Source organism: Peromyscus eremicus, chromosome 1 (genome assembly GCF_949786415.1).
Source record: "Peromyscus eremicus chromosome 1, PerEre_H2_v1, whole genome shotgun sequence".
NCBI lineage: Eukaryota > Metazoa > Chordata > Mammalia > Rodentia > Cricetidae > Peromyscus > Peromyscus eremicus.
The window spans coordinates 168,960,239-168,977,693 of NC_081416.1; the positions used below are offsets into that span (position 1 = coordinate 168,960,239).

Consider the following 17,455-nt stretch of genomic DNA (forward strand, 5'->3'; position numbering starts at 1 on the left):
GAGGATTAGAGTGGCAGGCTGTGGTCAGCACTGTGACTATTCACTTCTGCGCTGTGGTGTTTAATCCATATCTATGATGCAGGAAATAACATTTATCTTTAAACAGAAATTCTTTAGTTTGGGAGTTCTTCCAGTCCTGGGGTCTAGGTTTTAACACCTTTAAGATTAGCTGGGCAGGAAGAGGGAGGAAGATCAAGGGCCACTAGGTGGGTTTCAGGACATGGGCAGAGCGACGAATATGAGAGACCCTTCTGGTATTTAGTTCCGTGGGCAAAGGCCAAGTTTACTGTCTAGTGCAGCTGGAGGAGGGGAAGCATAGTGTCCCACAAACTGAGGGAAACACGTGGCCGGGAGCAAACCCCTTCTTCATACACCTCAGGCAGCAACAGCCAGGGGGCGCACGAGTGCCTTCTAAAGCGGCCAGTAATTGGCTTCTCTGGGGACCAATGAGATGCAGCCATTCTCCAGGCTCCTCCAATGAGACCATGTGATGAATCCTCTTCAACCAATGGGACTTCGAGTATCATGACCAGGCTGGCCCCGCCTTCCGGGCCTTCTGGAGCCACAGCAGAGACGCTGCAAGCGTACGTACGGTACCGGTCGCCATCGAAGCTGGGCGCAGGGAGGACACGCTGCAGTCTGGGAGAACTTTGTCGTCTTAAAAAGAAAAAGAAGGGTAGGGAATCCATATTCCCCAAGCCTGAGGAAAGAAGCTAGATGGAATGAGGAAGGAGGGACTATGGGTGGAACTCCTGAAGGAGAAATCAAAGCGCAAGAACCCTAGGTCTGAAGAGCAGGGCTGGGAGCCCGGACCCCTGGGTCTGAGGGAGGAGGGCTGGGCCTGAACCCTGGGAATGAGGGAGGAGGGCTGGGAGCCCGGACCCCGGGGTCTGAGGGAGGAGGGCTGGGCCTGGACCCTGGGTCTGGGGGAGGAAGGCTGGGCCTGGATCCCTGGTTCTGAGGAAGGAGGGCTGGGCCTGGATCCCTGGGTCTGAGGGAGGAGGGCTGGGCCTAACTCTGGGTCTGAGGGAGGAAGGCTGGGCCTGGATCCCTGGTTCTGAGGAAGGAGGGCTGGGCCTGGATCCCTGGTTCTGAGGAAGGAGGGCTAGGATCCTGGACTTCTGGATCTGAAGAAGGAGACTACAGTCTAGCTACTGTGTCTGAGGGAGGAGGCTAGGGTCTGGTCTGGCTTCTGGGTCTGAGGGAGGAGGCTAGGGTCTGGTCTGGCTACTGTGTCTGAGGGAGGAGGCTAGGGTCTGGTTTGGCTTCTGGGTCTGAGGGAGGAGGGCTGGGAGCCTGGACTCCTGGGTCTGAAGGAGGAGAAGGCTAGGGTCTGGCTACTGAGTCTGAAGTAGGAGAGCTTGGGGTCTGGAGCCCTGAGTCTGAAGGTGAAGGGCTGAGTTTGAGGAAGGAGGACTGGCCCTCAGCCCTTATTCTGAGGGGAGGGAGGCTGGAGTGGGTCCCCTGTGCCTGAGGAAGGAGAGCTGGATTCTCTTCCGCTGGGTCTTTCAGAGAGCCCAGTTCTGGACTTTTGGTCTGAAGGAGGAGCCTGGAGTCTCTACTTCTATATCGAGGAGTGGAATTCACCTTGACTGCTGACTGCCCAGAATCATGGGTCCTTTGTGGGGGAAGGTAGCCGGAACTTAAACCCCTGAATCCTGGGATGAATGGGACAGGGCTCTCAGAATTCGAGTTCTGGTGGAGCTGGGTCCTAAAAGCTGAGACTTTGAGGCCTTGAGAGACTTCTGCTGTGGATCTGAACCTCTGAGGTTGAAGGCAGAGGGCTCCTGGGCCCGTTCTCCTGTATCTGGACACTAAAGAAAGAGAGTTGACAAAATCTTGTTAACTGTAGATGGCTGGGTCTTAGAACGGTGAAAACTTAGGCACAACAAACCTGTGACCTTGCTCTTAACTCACAAGGCCCTTCAGGACAGACTTGATGGTCTTGCATACCATCAATCTACCGCGAAGTGAACACTTAGAGAAAACTGAGATTTAATCCCTGGCTGGCTGGCTGAACTGTGTCCTGTCCTCCATCAGTTCCCAGGTCCTGATTAGCTCTTCCCAGCCTCAGAGAAGCCATGACAGCCTGCTGCATCCAGTATTTCCTGTTCCTCTTCCTGCTGGGAGCCTCCCACTGGACTTGTATGTTGGGGGACATGGGGGAAACAGCTGTCCCACAGAGGGTGGGTTTCTGGTGAGAAGAGGCCACCCCACAGAGAAGGGCAATTGATGACTTTTATCTCATCTTCCCAGTGGCCCAAAATCTACACTGTGAGGTGGGTAGAAACCTGCATTTAGAAGATGATCCAGGCCGAACCTTTAACTGGACGTCAAAGGTTGAGAGATGCGACCCGAACGAACTTTGCCAGGAAACTATACTGTTGATTAAAGCAGGTAAAATGGGGACAGAGCGGTGGGTCTCGGTGACCGGTTCCTCATTGCTGGACGACAGCAGTCCGGTTGTCCAATTTGGTCTCCAGGCCTGAAGCCACCTGACCTCTGACCTCGCCCATCTTCTCAGCTTCCTTTCTTTCTCATCACTAATATTGCAACCCTCTGGCAGTATAGCTGAATCACTACGGTGCTTGTCTCGAATACATCAGGATCTCAGTTAAAACCCAGAACCCACATAAAAATGCCAGGCCTGGTGGCATGAATTTGTAATCCCAGCACTGGGGAGGCAGAGACGGGGAGGATGATCCCTTGGGCTTGAGGGAAAGGGTGGCCATGTTATTTGCTCTCTCCCTGCCAAGCATCAGCCGCCGCCGCCCCCCCCCCCCCATCCACTTTCTCTACTCCCTGTCTTGCAGAAGGAACCAAGACTGCCGTTTTGGCCAGTAAAGGTTGCGCTGATCAAGAGATCGAGTCGATGACTTTCATTCAGTACACCCCCCCTGCTGGCCTGGTTGTTGCCTCCTACAGTAACTACTGCAATGATACCCTCTGCAACAACAGAGACAGCATTTCCCAATTCTGGAAACCGCCAGAGACCATAGGTACCTGGGTAACGGGGAGATGAGCACATCTGTCTTCTCTGTGTGTCTGCTTAGCATAGGCCTCCGTGGGCCAAATTCGAAAGAATCCCCCAGTCGGCATGGTCCTTTCCTGAGTTGAAGTCCTTTGCAGTCCAAGCCCTCCTCGGGGCAGAGGGACACCAGTAAAGTCAGGATCGACAGGGAATGTGTTCGTTGAGCAGTAAGAGGTCTCCGTAAGTTTCTGGGGTGGTGGCGGGTAGTGGCATTCATTTTAACAGTTGTGGATTCATCGCTGCTAGGTGACTCAGTCCAGTCCCCTAGTTTGGCATCCAGACCTGCATTGTGTCTTCTCACCTACAAGTGCCTCTGTCCCCTCTTGTGCCTTGTGTAGTATCTTAGACTCACAGTCACACTTTTTAACACTATAGATGGGTCAATAGGTAAAGTACTTGCCCTGCAAGCCTGGGGGCCTGTGTTCAGCTTCCCAGAACATACATAAAAATGTCAAGCATAGCAGCATGAGCTTGTGATCCCAGCTCTCAGAGGTAGAGGGAGACAGGAGGAGGATCCTCTGGCTTTGCTGGCCAACCAGGCTGGCCTAATTGGTGGGCACCAGGGCAGTGAGAGGCCCTGGCTCAGAGAGGGTGGGCAGCGTTTCTGAGGATGATACCTGAAGCTGGCCTCTGGCCTGCACACTCATGCGCCCGTACCTACACTTAAAAAGTAGCTTTTTCTTAATGTAGATGGTATAGGTCATTTAAAAAAAAAAAAGCCAGTAACATACTTTCTGTGCCCCCCACCTGAACAGCAACCCTGTCCCACCTCTGTCTCAAGCCCGTGTTCTAACACAGCCTCCTTCTCAACTCAGATTCCAGCTTCTAGAACATGTTTACGGAAGCATCTTAGGCAGCAGGGCGTCCCTCCGTGTCTCTGACTGTACCTTGCGTGCGTGCGTGCGTGCGTGCGGTACTGAGTTGTAATGCCGCTGATCACCCACAAACCTTTCTGCTAGAACTATCCTTTCAGCTCTGGCGCATGTGTCAGCAGAGTGTGGAAGTCATGTGGTCGCTGCGATCTTCTTTAGTGTGTGTGAGTTCGCGCACCCGCCCTGTGCGGACGTCAGAAGACAGCTTGGAGAGTCGGCTCTCTCCTTCCACCTTCGTATGGGTGCCAAGGATTGAACCCGGGTCTCCAGGCTTGCGAGATAAGCGCCTTTTCCTGATGAAAAGAAAATCAACTGGGGAAGGGTGGGTGGGACTCAGTAATGGGCGTGGTTAGTGCAGCCTCCACAGGACACAGGTGGGGGAGAGGAGGCAGCGGGGACAGGCTTCCCCAGGTGCTGGGTACAGCCTTAACTCGCCTCTCTTTATCCCCGTCCAGCAACTTCTCGTACGTCAGGAGCCCTCCACTGCCCAACATGTGTGGCTCTGGGGCCCTGTTCCAATGCCCCGTCTCTGCCCTGTCCCAACAGTACAACTCAGTGCTATCAAGGAAGACTTGAACTCTCTGGAGGTAAAGGCCCCTCAAGGTTCTCGCCCTTGGGGTTCCAGAGGTGAGGGAAGGCTGGGCTCCCCATCCCCTAAATCGTCTGTCTCTGTCGCCCCATGCCCTCTGGCTCATAGGAGGTATGGACTCCGTCGTGCACGTCAAAGGCTGCACCACAATGATCGGCTGCAGACTGATGGCTACAATGACCTCGGTGGGACCCATGACGGTGAAGGAGACCTGCAGTTACCACTCATTTCTTCAGCCCCGAAAGGCAGAAAGTAAGGCCTCCTGGATGCTCGCCTCACTGTGGCTGCTGGAGCTACTGTCGCCCGCACTGCTGCTGCCCCTCAACCACTTTGCCTGAGAGCACTGTGGGGGCCTGAGTAGGAGGGAGCCTTCCTTCTGTCTGCTGACCACCCATTTGAAGAGTGGGGTGGGGTGGGGGTGGGCTTGAGGAGCAGAGAAATGGCATGAATGTATATTGGATACAAATAATAAAGTTAGCACTTGGTTGTGAGATCGTGTATGTGGTGAGGGGGAGTGGGGGATGGGAGTCCAAGGACAACTTCCAGAAGTGAGTTCTCTCCTTCCACCATGTGGGTCCCAGGGATTGCACTGAGGTCACTGGGCTTGGTGGCAAGCACTTTTATTCACTGGGCCCTTTCACCTACCCAAATTTGTGATTTGTGTATGCTTCAAGCCGTGCGATGGGGTTTTGGTGCTGAAGAGGGACTACTAACGTGTTGTTTCTAACATACATTTTCCAGATAAGGAAACAGTTTGGATAAATTTGTATTTCTCACATTCACATAACTTTAGGCAAAGCCAGGCAAAGTGGTACATGGCTAGAATCCCAGTACTCAGGGAGTATCAGGCCAACCTGCTCGACATAGCAAGACTCTGTCTCAGAAAACAGCTGGGTGAGCAGTGCACAACTTTAATCTCAGCACCCCAGAGGCAGGGCCTGGTGTATCTCTGGGAGATCCAGGACAGCCTGGTTTATGCAGTGAGTTCCCGGCCAGCCTGGTCTACAGAGTGAGTTCAAGGCCAACCAAGACTACATAGTGAGACCATATATCAAAAAAAAAGTGTGTATATAACATATATAATATATACATGTACATATTATATAATATATTTATATTTTATATATATATATATGAGAGAGAGAGAGAGAGAGAGAGAGAGAGAGAGAGAGAGAGAGAGAGAAAGGGGGGGTCAAGAAATGGCTTTGGGAAGAGCCAGGACATAAACATAGGTATTTGACTAAGAGTCTGATATTTCTTTTACTCTAACATGTTCATTTCTCTGTAGGATTCCCAACACAATCTTTTGTTTTCTTTTGTTTTTTGAGACAGGGTTTCTCTGTGTAGCCCTGGCTGCCCTGGAACTCACTCTGTAGACCAGGCTGGCCTTGAACCCAGAAATCCACCTGCCTCTGCCTCCCAAGTGCTGGGATTAAAGGTGTGTGCCACATCATGGCCCCAGCTCAATCTTAAAGCCAAAGCCAGCTGCTTTAAGATTGTCTGTCAGCTATGGCCATGGGGCATGAAGGGAAAAATAAGACTCTCCCATCCTCCGACTCTAACAAGCCCATCTCCTGATGCCCACTCTGCATCCTTCCCTTGGCCCTGACTCACAGAGTATTCTGTGGGCCATGGGGATGGATAAATGTGGTCCTGAGACATAGATGTTATATAGAGGATTTTTAATTTTTGCTTTACTATTCTACTCTTTTGTTTTGTTTTTTGAGACAGTCTCACTGTGTATCCCTGACTGGCCTGGAACTCACTGTGTAAACCAAGATGGCCTCAATTTCACAGAGATCCACCTGCCTCTGCCTCCTGAGTTAGATTTTTTAGTATAATATTTTTATTAATTCCCGGAGAATTTCATACATGCATATATTCACTTGCCCAGCTTCTCTCCCTAACTCATTCCAGATTCATTCCCACCTCCCTGCCCATTCCCAACTTCATGTCCTGGTTTGTTGGTATTTAGATAATGAAATGCTTCCATTTTTTTTCCTGCCCCATACTCATGTATGTGGGGCCAACCTCTGGAATCTACCAGGGGGCACACCCTTTAAGAACACTGATTCCAGCGGTGGTGGCACACGCTTTTAATCCTAGCACTCAGGAGGCAGAGGCAGGAGGATCTCTGTGAGTTTGAGGCCAGCCTGGTCTTACAAAGCAAATTCCAGGACAGCCAGGACTCTGTTACATGGAGAAACCCTGTCTCGGGGGAACACACACACACACACACACACACACACACACACACACACACACACACATTCCTTCCCCTAGAAGCCGTCCCTCCTCAGCTAAAGGTTGGGGGCTTCTGAGCCCCTCCCTGCTTGGCGCTTCAATGTCCACCAGCTCAATCTTGTGCAGGCAGCCACAGCCGCTGGAAGATCCTGACTGCAGTGGTCCTACCATGTCCAGAAGACAGTTTCTCTCTTGTCCTCTCTGACCTCTGGCTCTGAGGATCTTTCCACTCCCTCCCCAACAATGGTCCCTGAGTCTTGAGGGTAGGAACTGAGAAGAAGGTCAGGCAAATATCATGACAGGCTCCAAATGACTCAGTTAAGAATTAGGCCTCAGTTCCTGCTTCTTGCAACTGAGCAGGCCGTTTCTGAGGAAGCCACAAACAAAGGATGATCAATCTTTCATGCCCCTGACAGCAGCTCAAGGTATACTAGGCCTGAACGCCTCCTCCCACACCACACACACACACACACACACACACACACACACACACACACATAACCTCATAGCAGCTCAAGGTAATAAATAAGGACAAAGCCTGGGACTTGTCCAGGCCTGCCCAAAAATGGAAAGCTATAGTCTTAGCTAGCCCTTGCTAGCCCTAGCCAATGAGGAATGTACTGACATAGTTGTCACTTGCTTAAGCCAATCGTAGATAAAATGACCTAACTGCCCTAGGAACTCCCCTTAGCTATGCTTAAAATGAACTTACACGAATTTGACATTGTTGCTGTTATAACAGCGACAACCACCACTGCTACTGTTTCTGGGATTGCCATTTCATAATTGGTTACTACAGCTAGCACAGTGGAGACCCTGGCAGCAAAAGTAGCTACCACAGTTAATCTTTCATTCTATTGGGCATGACAAATCTAAATCAATAGTTACATACATTTCGATTGGCTTTAAAAGTTATAATTTTACAAACTCAAGTTCCATTTGCTTTTGGCATACCATTTTACAAGGACTCCAATTTGCAGTAAGGCTCATTAAGGAAGGGAATGACTCGGTTGCCTTTAGCCTACCGGCTATGGGTGGGTTAAGACTTCTGTTGGTCTTTTCTGTATTGAACACACAGATTGCAAGCCCAGCGCCACTTAGAGATCTTTGGGCAACAATTAACTCTCTAGCTCTCACACAACTGAGCCTGTATGATAATGAGTATTCAGAGACGGGTAATGTCTGGGGGGCGTTCACCAACCTAAGACAGAGCACCTGTGTGGCCTGGGCAGGCGTCTCCATGACAGGTAAGGTGACCTGCTGACATCCCACACAACCTAAGTCAGAAGCTCATTTTTTAGTAAAAGGGGGAGACCTGTAGGGCCCTGGCCCCCGTTTTGGGTAACTGTTGCCTTGCTTGCTGACCTGGACCTTGATATCCTCCCTATGCTAATTTCCTTTGAGATTCCACCCTCCTGAATGCTTAAGGGAAGTTCCTTGTCTGTATATCCTGCATATTGGGCATTAACAGCTTAGATGCAAGATTGTAAAACATTGGAAGTGAACTTCTGTCCTCCGGGGTTCTCCCATTGTGCTGTAAGCCTGTATTTAAGACCTCCTCCCTCCTTCAATAAACGGCATTCAGCAGTCAAAAAAGGGGGGGGGGGGAATTGAAGACAGCAATGTTCTAAAACAGGAAGTGGTGATGGTGTCATGGGCCTATGAGGTTGCTAGACTAAAGTCTATCAAATTGTGCAAACAGAAAAATTGTATACTATGTGAATTATCTGTAAATAAGGATCTTTAAAAAAAAAATTTTAAAATGAACTTACACATTCCTCTCAAGGTTGTTGCCATTTTGTACAAGTGAGTGACCCCACATGCATGTGGTATAATAAACACTCTTGTTGATTGCATACGTGGATGGTGGTCTTTTGTAGGACTTCTCTAGGACCTTAACAGGAACGTGATACAGATGGCCCATTTGTGACTGAACATGCCATAGATGCATATTCTCCACACTTTGACCAGTTTTGAGCATTCTGTGTCAATGTGCTGGCTAGCTTTATATCAACTTGACACAAGCTATAGTCATCTGAGAGGAAACCTTGATTAAGAAAATGCCTTCAAGTGATTGAGCTGTAGACAAGCCTGTGGGGCATTTACTTAATTAATATTAATAATTTATTAATGGGAGGGACAAGGCCATGGTGGTTGGGGCCATCTCTGGGCTGATGGTCCTGGGTTCTATAAGAAAGCAGGATGATCAAGGCATGAGGAGCAAGCCAGTAAGCAGCACCCCTCCATGGCCTCTGCATCAGCTCCTGCCTCCAGGCTTAAGCCCTGCCTGAGTTCATGTCCTGACTTCTTCCAAGGATGAACTATGATGTGGAAGTGTAAGCCAAACAAACCCTTTCCTCCCCCAATCTGTTCTTCATCATGGTGCTTCATCACAGCAACAGAGACCCTAAGAGTTAGCCTCGTCTACTGCACAAAGGAACTTTGTAGGGGGAGGAGCAGCAGTTAGACCTCTCTCTCCTCCAGAGAACCTGAGTTCAGTTTATAGCACAAACATGGGACAGCTCACAGTCCCCTGGAGCTTGTGACCCTAGCTCCAGGGGATCCAATGACCTCTGGCCTTCAAGGGCCTCTGAGTTTACGTGCACACTTGTAATTAAAATAAAATCCTATTTTAAGAAGAAAAACTTGGGCTGGAGAGATGGCTCAGAGGTTAAGAGCATGGACTGCTCTTTCTGAGGTCCTGAGTTCAACTCCCAGCAACCACATGGTGGCTCACAACCATCTGTAATGAGATCTGGTGCCCTCTTCTGGTCATACATGCTGTATACAAAATAAATAAATAAATCTTTAAAAAAAAAAAGAAGAAAAACTTCTTGGATGAGGCCCAAGAGCTGTATGTACTACTTTAGGGGTATAGAGATGTGAATTTAGAGGGCCTTCCAAATGCTGGGACCACCGCATTTGCTTATGCCTGAACTTTAAAAAATTCCAGGGGCTGTCAAGATGACTCAGGGGTTAAGTGTGCTTACTCTTGCAGAGGACCTGAGCTGGTCCCCAGCACCCATGTCCAGCAGGTCACCACCGTTTGTAACTCCAACTCCAGAAAATCCAAATGCACACAGACACATACACGTGAATAACAAAAATAAAGATTTTTCAAGTTAAATTTTGAACGTTGGGCATAAAATGTATGTCTAATTTACCCTTATCCCTCCTTGCCTGCCTGTTGTTTGTTGGGTGGTTTGGCTGGCCTGGAACTCTACAAAGCTGAGAATGACTGTGAACTCCTCATCTGCCTCCAATTTCCAAGTGCTGGGATAACAAGCAAGCACCATAAACCCTAGTAACTGGGGCACTGGTCGTCAAAGCCAGGGTTCCATGCATGCTGAGCAAGTGCCTGCCAACTGAGTTCCAAGCTCAAGCTCATACCTCAAGCTACTAGTTCCAAGGCTGAGTAGGTCAGGGAAACTGAGCGGCGGCGCTGAGATTCCGTCTCCCGCCATAAGGTGGCGCTCCTCCCCTTCCTCGGGTCTGTACAGCTAAAACCAGCATGGGAAACCGGCTGTGTGTGTAAGGTGACGCTCAGAAGTGCAGGAGGGTTGCATGCCTGAGTGAAATGCTGCTCGGTGACGCAGCATTTCGGTGTGGCTAGAGTCTCAGCTCTACCGTTTCCTGGCAATGTGACCCTTAACGTCGATATTAATTTGCCTGCATGTTGGAAAAACTAGTAATGCGTTACCTTGCTTGTTCGTGGTTGTTGTCGTCATTACTGTCGAGCTGATCCTAATAAAGTTCTTAGGATATCATATGTTATGGATATGCATGCTGGCTTCCCATTGCTGTTATAAAATACCTAGCATGATCAACTTATAAAGAAGAAAGGTTTTCGTGACTCTTGGGTTCAGAAACTCATGGTTGCTTTTCCCTATTGCTCTGGGTCTAGGGCAGCACAAGTGCCCCGGGGTGTGAGCACATGGGAGATCTGCTCTCATGGCATCCAGAAAGTAAAACAAAGAGGGAGAAATCAGACAGTGCCCCTAACCTCTTCAAGGGCACACCTTCAATATGACTTCCTTTCACTAGGTCCCATCACCTTCCAAGGGCACCACAGCCTGAGGACTGGGCTCTTAGCACACATCCTTCAGGAGAGACATCCAAACCAGAGGAATTTGACACAGTAAAAGCTTGAAGTCTTTTCTGAACATATATGAAGAAAGGAAATTCCACCAATGTGTGAGACCCGCGGCAGGAAGATCAAATGACATGTTCAAGACCAACCTCAGACTAAAAACTTTAAAGAAAAGAAAAGAAAAGAAAAAAAAAGAAAAGAAAGAATGGAGTGTAGCTCAGAAGCAGAGTACATGTGAAAGACCCTAACCCTTCAGGCTTACACCCCCCCAAGCCCCAGGAAATAAGGAACTAAAAAGAAAACTAGTTCCAAGGGCCACCTGACACAGCCATTACTCAACCACCCCTGCAACAACGTAACAATGTAAAGAGATCTCTGTTAAGAGATGCGCTCAACTGTGACTGGGATAATTGCAAGTGTTCCAGGAAGGACCACTGTGACCTTTGTAAACTCGACTCCCACCCTGATAACCCCCTTGAGGTTTCAGGAAGAATGTACCTGTTGACGTGACTGTACCCACTCTGTGATCAGATCATGATCTTGTGAAATGAAATTGTATGGGAATTGTAATCTTTTGTGGGTTTTTCCTTTAAAAGCACCCATGTGTCTACAGTAAGATGCGGCTCTTGCTCTTAGGAGCAGAGTTTGCCCTTCTGTACAGAAGCCAATAAAATCCTTGTTCTGTTGCATCAACTGGAGTGGAGTCTGGGTTCTTGGGGCGCCCACTTGAGACCCTAAACTTTGGGGTCCAACACATGGAATGAATGGGCTGGGAGTGTGGCTCAGTGAGAGTACCTGCCTAGAATACCCCAGTGAGGGGCTGGGGTGTGGCTCAGTGGTAGAGCCCCTGCCTAGAATCCACCAGTGAGGGGCTGGGGTGTGGCCTTCACAGACTTTATGATCCTGGACAATCTGCTTAATCTCCCTGTGCCTCAGTTACCTGAGCCTTGAGCCTATTCATCATGCCTACCTCTTCTCCTATGTCATGGGATTTTGTGAGGATTTAACAAAGGGTTTGCAGGGAACACGGTAAGGGTCTGGCTCCTGAAAAGGGACATGTTTTACAATTTTGCTTGGGTTTTGAGTGCAGGATTCTCTCTCTCTCTCTCTCTCTCTCTCTCTCTCTCTCTCTCTCTCTCTCTCTCTGTGTGTGTGTGTGTGTGTGTGTGTATTTTACTGTATGTGTGTATGAGTCTTAGAAAGAAAAGGGCATATGTTGTATATGGTGTATGCACACGAGTGTCTGGTGCACTCATCTGTGTGAACACACAGAAAACAAAGGAGGGTGTCAGATGTATTCTATGGTTCTCACCCTTATTCCCTTGAGACAGGGTCTCTCCCTGAATCTGGAGCTAGGCTAGCAGCCAGCAAGTCCCAGCCATTCTCCTGTCTCCACCCCACCATAGCACTGGAATTACAGGCATGTGGGACTATGCTAGGCTTTTGGCTGATTCTGGGGATTTAAACTCATGTCTTCTTGCATACACAACAAGACTCTTATTCACAGAGCCATCTCCCTGACTGGATATCATGCAGCAATGTGTAACTCTTTTCTATTCTTATTTACTTTTTAAATTGTATGTGGAAGGGTGTGCATGTGTGTAGAGGCCAAGGAGGCCAGAAGAGGACATCAGATTCCCTGGAGCTGGAGTTCCGGGCCATTGTGAGCTGCCTAATATGTGTGCTGGCACCTGAACTCAGGTCCTCTACAAGGGCAGGAAGCACTCCTTACTGCTCAGCCATCCCCAGCCACCTAACCCTTTTTTAATATCATTGATTGACTCCTTCATTCCTTCCGACACAAGCCCAGGTTGGCCTTGCACTCATCCTTCTGCCTCAGCCTCCCAAGTACTGGGATTAACAGTGTGCACCACCATGTCCAGCACTTAACTTTAACACAGAGACCATTTCCCCCAATTGTGACATGAGAACAGTGTACAACTTTGAAACAAAGCCCTGTCTCCCTCCTTCACAGAGTCTTGGGAACTCCCCCTCGATATCTGGAACCTTCATCATTTACTTTGAAACTTCTCATGTGGGGAGTTTGAGAAATCTGCAATGCCTCCCAAGGGCTCCTGTTTTGAACACTTGGTTGTTGGCTGGTTGTGGTATTTCCAGAGGTTTACACACTTTAGGAGATGGTACCTGGCTGGAAGAAACAGGAAGTAGGTCATTGGGAGCTCTTTAAGAGGACCTAGGTTCAATTCCCAGCACCCACATAGCAGCTCATAACTGTCCGTAACTCCAGTTCCAGGGAATCTAATGCCCTCTTCTGGCTTCCACGGGCACACATACACACATATACAGGCAAAACACATATATGCATAAATTAAAAATAAATTTTTTTAAAAATGAAGAAAATGTAAATGGATATACAATTGAAAACATAAAATCAAGCATGCCAGCATTCCCTTGTCATCCCAGCACCTGGGAGGCTGAGGCAGGAGGATGACCAGTTTGTATTGAGCAAACCAATAATTATGGTTTGAAGGTAAAGGTCCCCTGGAGATAAATGTATTTAACACTTGGTCCCAGGTGATGGAGCTGTTTGGGGGACTGTGGGACCTTTAGGGCAAGAGTCCTGACTGGCAGAGGTAGGTCACTTATGGCTGACAGGGGGAGCAGGACTCAAAGGGAATCCACAGAGTAGGCACAAACTAGACTTTTTTATCTGAGGGGGTTAGGAAAAAGGCACTCACACACTCTTGATGGTTTCCTTCTTTATTTTCTGTATACTTCATTCTGTGTTCTATATTCTCTTTTCTTATCTCTCTCCAGAAATGTCCCTTCTGTCTCTCTAGATGTTTTCCTTCTCCTTCTAATCTTCTTGATGTTCTCCTCCTAACTCTCTCATTCTTGATGTTTTCCTTCTAACTCATTTTAACTCTATTCTTTCCCTTATAGCTTACATACCCCTGCAAAATCTTTCAGGCAATATAAAAATTACAATGTGGTTACATTCTATTTTTCAAGTGAATGATTACAATGAATACAAGTAAAGAAAAACAGCATGTTTTCCATATCCCTTACATGAGTAAACATTTTATGTATTACAGGTGAAAAACAAATTATCCCCAAAACCCACTTACATTCATACCCAAGCAACTCGTTATAGATTAACTGTATAAGCAAACAAGATATTCTTCTGAGTCAGGTCTTTTATTGGCAGGTTGCATTTTGCAGTTACAAAGAAAGGGCCAATTACTTTATTACTTATCTTGAAAGGTAATCTTATAAGGAATCACAAACCTAAACTTAAATATATGAAAAAGGGTCAGTCAGCCCTACTTTAAATCTTTAGGGTACATACCCACTCATTAGTAGTTTTTTATATCAGGAGACTGAGGGAAGGAATGGACACAAGGAATTAACTACCACCTTTGGTCATCAATCAATCCTAGCAAGAAAGGCACGTCAGCCAATGATAACTAGGCTGCTTTGTTCTTGTTCCCTGACATTAACAAGTTCCTCACTCAACTATGTGCCTTTTTAAAACTTTAGATTGTCTTCTTGGGCTTTTTACCTCAAAGCTTTTTGTCAAAAACAACTTAGTCTAGCTTTCAGTTATTTTCAAAGCTTTGTTTCAGCTATTATGCCCTCTGAAACCTGTGAACATATCTCCCAACATTAAGGTTAAAAGAATTTAAACTAGCTGGGCTGCCAGGCTCAATTGTTTTTCTTAATCATTAACCTAAGCCACAGTCTATATGGCTCCTCAATAGAAACCCATGTGTTCTAACTGTGTGACACTTCCTTGTTTTATTTTCTATCATCAAAACTCTATTTAAATTAACATTATTATTATCAGTTAGACAGTACTGCTTAGGAAGGAATCATCTTTATAATAATCCACAGGTAAAAATGCAAAGTATAATGGGATGTTTGCATGAGATAAACACACTACATTACAGGCAGTGGGGATCTCCCCACACCCATTCATACCATGCCAGTTACCAGAGAAAGATGGCAGAGGCAAACATGTAAAGGCACAGCAGAAGCAGAAGACATTCCGGGATCTGTGGTCTTGGGGTCTTGCCTATCCAAGATTCATCCGTCAGGGATTTTCCTCCTGGTGGACTGACACCTTGAACTTCAATTGCCACACCCTGCTCCTCTGACATGGCCACCGGCAGTCACTTCGGGGTGGGCTTCTATTTTGTGTGTGTATGTGCATATGTGTGAGAGTTTGTGCACATGAGTGCAGGTGCCCTTGGAGACCAGAAGAGGGCATCAGATCCCTTGGAGTTGGAGTTACAGATGGTTGTGAGCTGCCCAATGTGGGTACTGGGAAATGAGATCGCAGCTAAGAGATCTCTCCAGACCCAGAAGGAGCAAGTTCTTAAAAGTTACAGGCTAGGCTCGTTAAGGAAGGGAATGGCTCAGTTGCCTTTAGCCTACTGGCTGTGGGTGGGATGTGTCGAACACACAGATTGCAAGCCCAGTGCCACTTTGAGATCTTTGGCAGCAATTAACTCTGCAGCTCACACACGATAGAGCCTGTATGATGAGTGTTCAGAGACAGGTAATACCTGGGGGATGCTCACCAACTTAAGACAGAGTGCCTGTGTGGCCTGGGCAGGCATCTCCATGACAGGTAAGGTGACCTGCTGACATCCCACACAACCTAAGTCAGAAGCTCATTTTTTAGTAAAAGGGGGAGACATGTAGGGACCTGGCCCCCGTTTTGGGTAACTGTTGCCAAACTTGCTGACCTTGATATCCTCCCTGTGCTAATTCCCTGCCAGGTTCCACCCTCCTAAATGCTTAAGGGAAGTTCCTTGTCTGTATATCCTGCATAATGGGCATTAATAGCTTAGATGCAAGATTGTAAAACATTGGAAGCAAACTTCTGTCCTCTGGGGTTCTCCCATTGTGCTGTAAGCCTGTATTTAAGACCTCTTCCCTCCTTCAATAAACAACATTTGGCATTAAATAAATTAATTAATTAATTTTTAAAAAAAGTTACAGGCTAGGCTGGAGAGATGGCTCAGAGGTTAAGAACACTGCTTGTTCTTCTAGAGGTCCTAAGTTCAATTCCCAGCAACCACATGGTGGCTCACAACCATCTGTAATGAGATCTGGTGTCCTCTTCTGATCTGCGGGTATACATGCACACAGAACACTGTATTCATAATGAATAAATAAATCTTGTTTTTAAAAAAAGTTACAGACTAGCCCAACTTCTTGTCTGAGCTCTCTGATTCCTGGATGGCACTATGGGAGACATACCATACATGCCTTTAATCCCAGCACCTGGGAGCCAGGCAGATCTCTGTGAGGTCAAGGCCAGCCTGGTCTACAGAGCAAGATCCAGGATAGGCACCAAAGCTACACAGAGAAACTCTGTCTCAAAAAACAAAACAAAAAAGAGATAGAGAAACAGAGCTGGAGAGATGGCTCAGCAGTTAAGAGCACTGGCTGCTCTTCCAGAGATCCAGAGTTCAGTCCCCAGCAACCACATGGTGGCCCATATCTATAGTGAGATCGGATGCCCTCTTCTGGCATAAAGTTGTACATGCGGATAGAGCCCTCATATACATAAAATAAATTAATTAAATAAAATAAAAATAAAAAGAGAAAAACAACAAAAAATATAGTTGGATAAATAGAAGATGATAGATAGGTACTGGAGAGGAAATGGCTTTGTTAGCATTTGCCATACAAATACAAATAGATCTGTGTTCAACCCAGCACCCTCATTAAAAACAAACAAACAACCAGCTCGAGTATGGTGGCCCATGCCTATAATCCCAGCGTAGTGGAGGCGGGGACTGGAGAATCCTGGGGCTCCCCAGCGGACCTACTTAGTGTTGTAGTTTACTTTATGTTGCTGTGATAAAATACTCTGGCCAAAAGCAGTTTAGAGGAAGGGACTGGTATTTCCACCCTATGCTCCCAGGTCACAGCTGAAGAAAGCCAGGACCAGAACTCATGGCCAGAATCACAGAGGAATGCTGCTTTTCACCTCCAGGCTTGCTCACAGGTGAGCTTAGTGAGCTTCCTTATACAGTCTAGGATCTCCTGCCTAGGAAGGTGCCTCTCACAGTAGGCTGGGCCCTCAGCCTTGGTTAATAATTAAGACAAGGACTGGAGAGATAGCTCAGCGATTAACATTACTTTCTGCATTTCCATAAAACCTGAGTTCAGTTCCCAGCACCCACATGGGGCAGCTCCTAACTGCCTATAAGTCCAGCTCCACAGGATCTGACAGCACATAAGCCTTTGCCTCTTCAGGCATTTACACACAGGTGCACATAGTGTACACACAATGACACACACACACAAGTACACACAATTAAGAATAAAATAGGGGGCTGGAGAGATGGCTAAGTGGTTAAGAGCACTGGCTGCTCTTATAGAGGACCGTGGTTCAATTCCCAGCACCCACATGGCAGCTCACAACTGTCTATAACTCCAGTTCCAGGGAATCTGGCACCTTCACGCCAATGCACATAAAATAAATTTTTAAAAAAAGAATAAAAATTTTTTTAAAAAAGAATAAAATAAAGCTTAAAGAATAAAATAATCAGGACAATCCCACATAGGCCAATCCAATCTAGGCACTTTCTCAGTTGAGGCATCTCCCCTCAGAGGACACTAGGCTGTGTCAAGCTGATGGTTAATTCAAA

The 17,455-nt window shown here is 47.4% G+C and overlaps 1 protein-coding gene across 1 annotated transcript; it reads left to right on the forward strand.

The window, feature by feature from the left end:
- The first annotated feature begins 539 nt into the window (after positions 1–539).
- On the forward strand, positions 540–4,983 carry Tex101 (testis expressed 101). Its single transcript, XM_059253522.1, has 6 exons — positions 540–676; positions 2,041–2,145; positions 2,257–2,397; positions 2,814–2,999; positions 4,359–4,490; positions 4,601–4,983. Exons 2-6 carry the CDS (start codon positions 2,082–2,084, stop codon positions 4,828–4,830), a joined length of 753 nt encoding a protein of 250 aa, XP_059109505.1. The 5' UTR covers positions 540–676; positions 2,041–2,081; the 3' UTR covers positions 4,831–4,983.
- Positions 4,984–17,455: the final 12,472 nt, after the last annotated feature.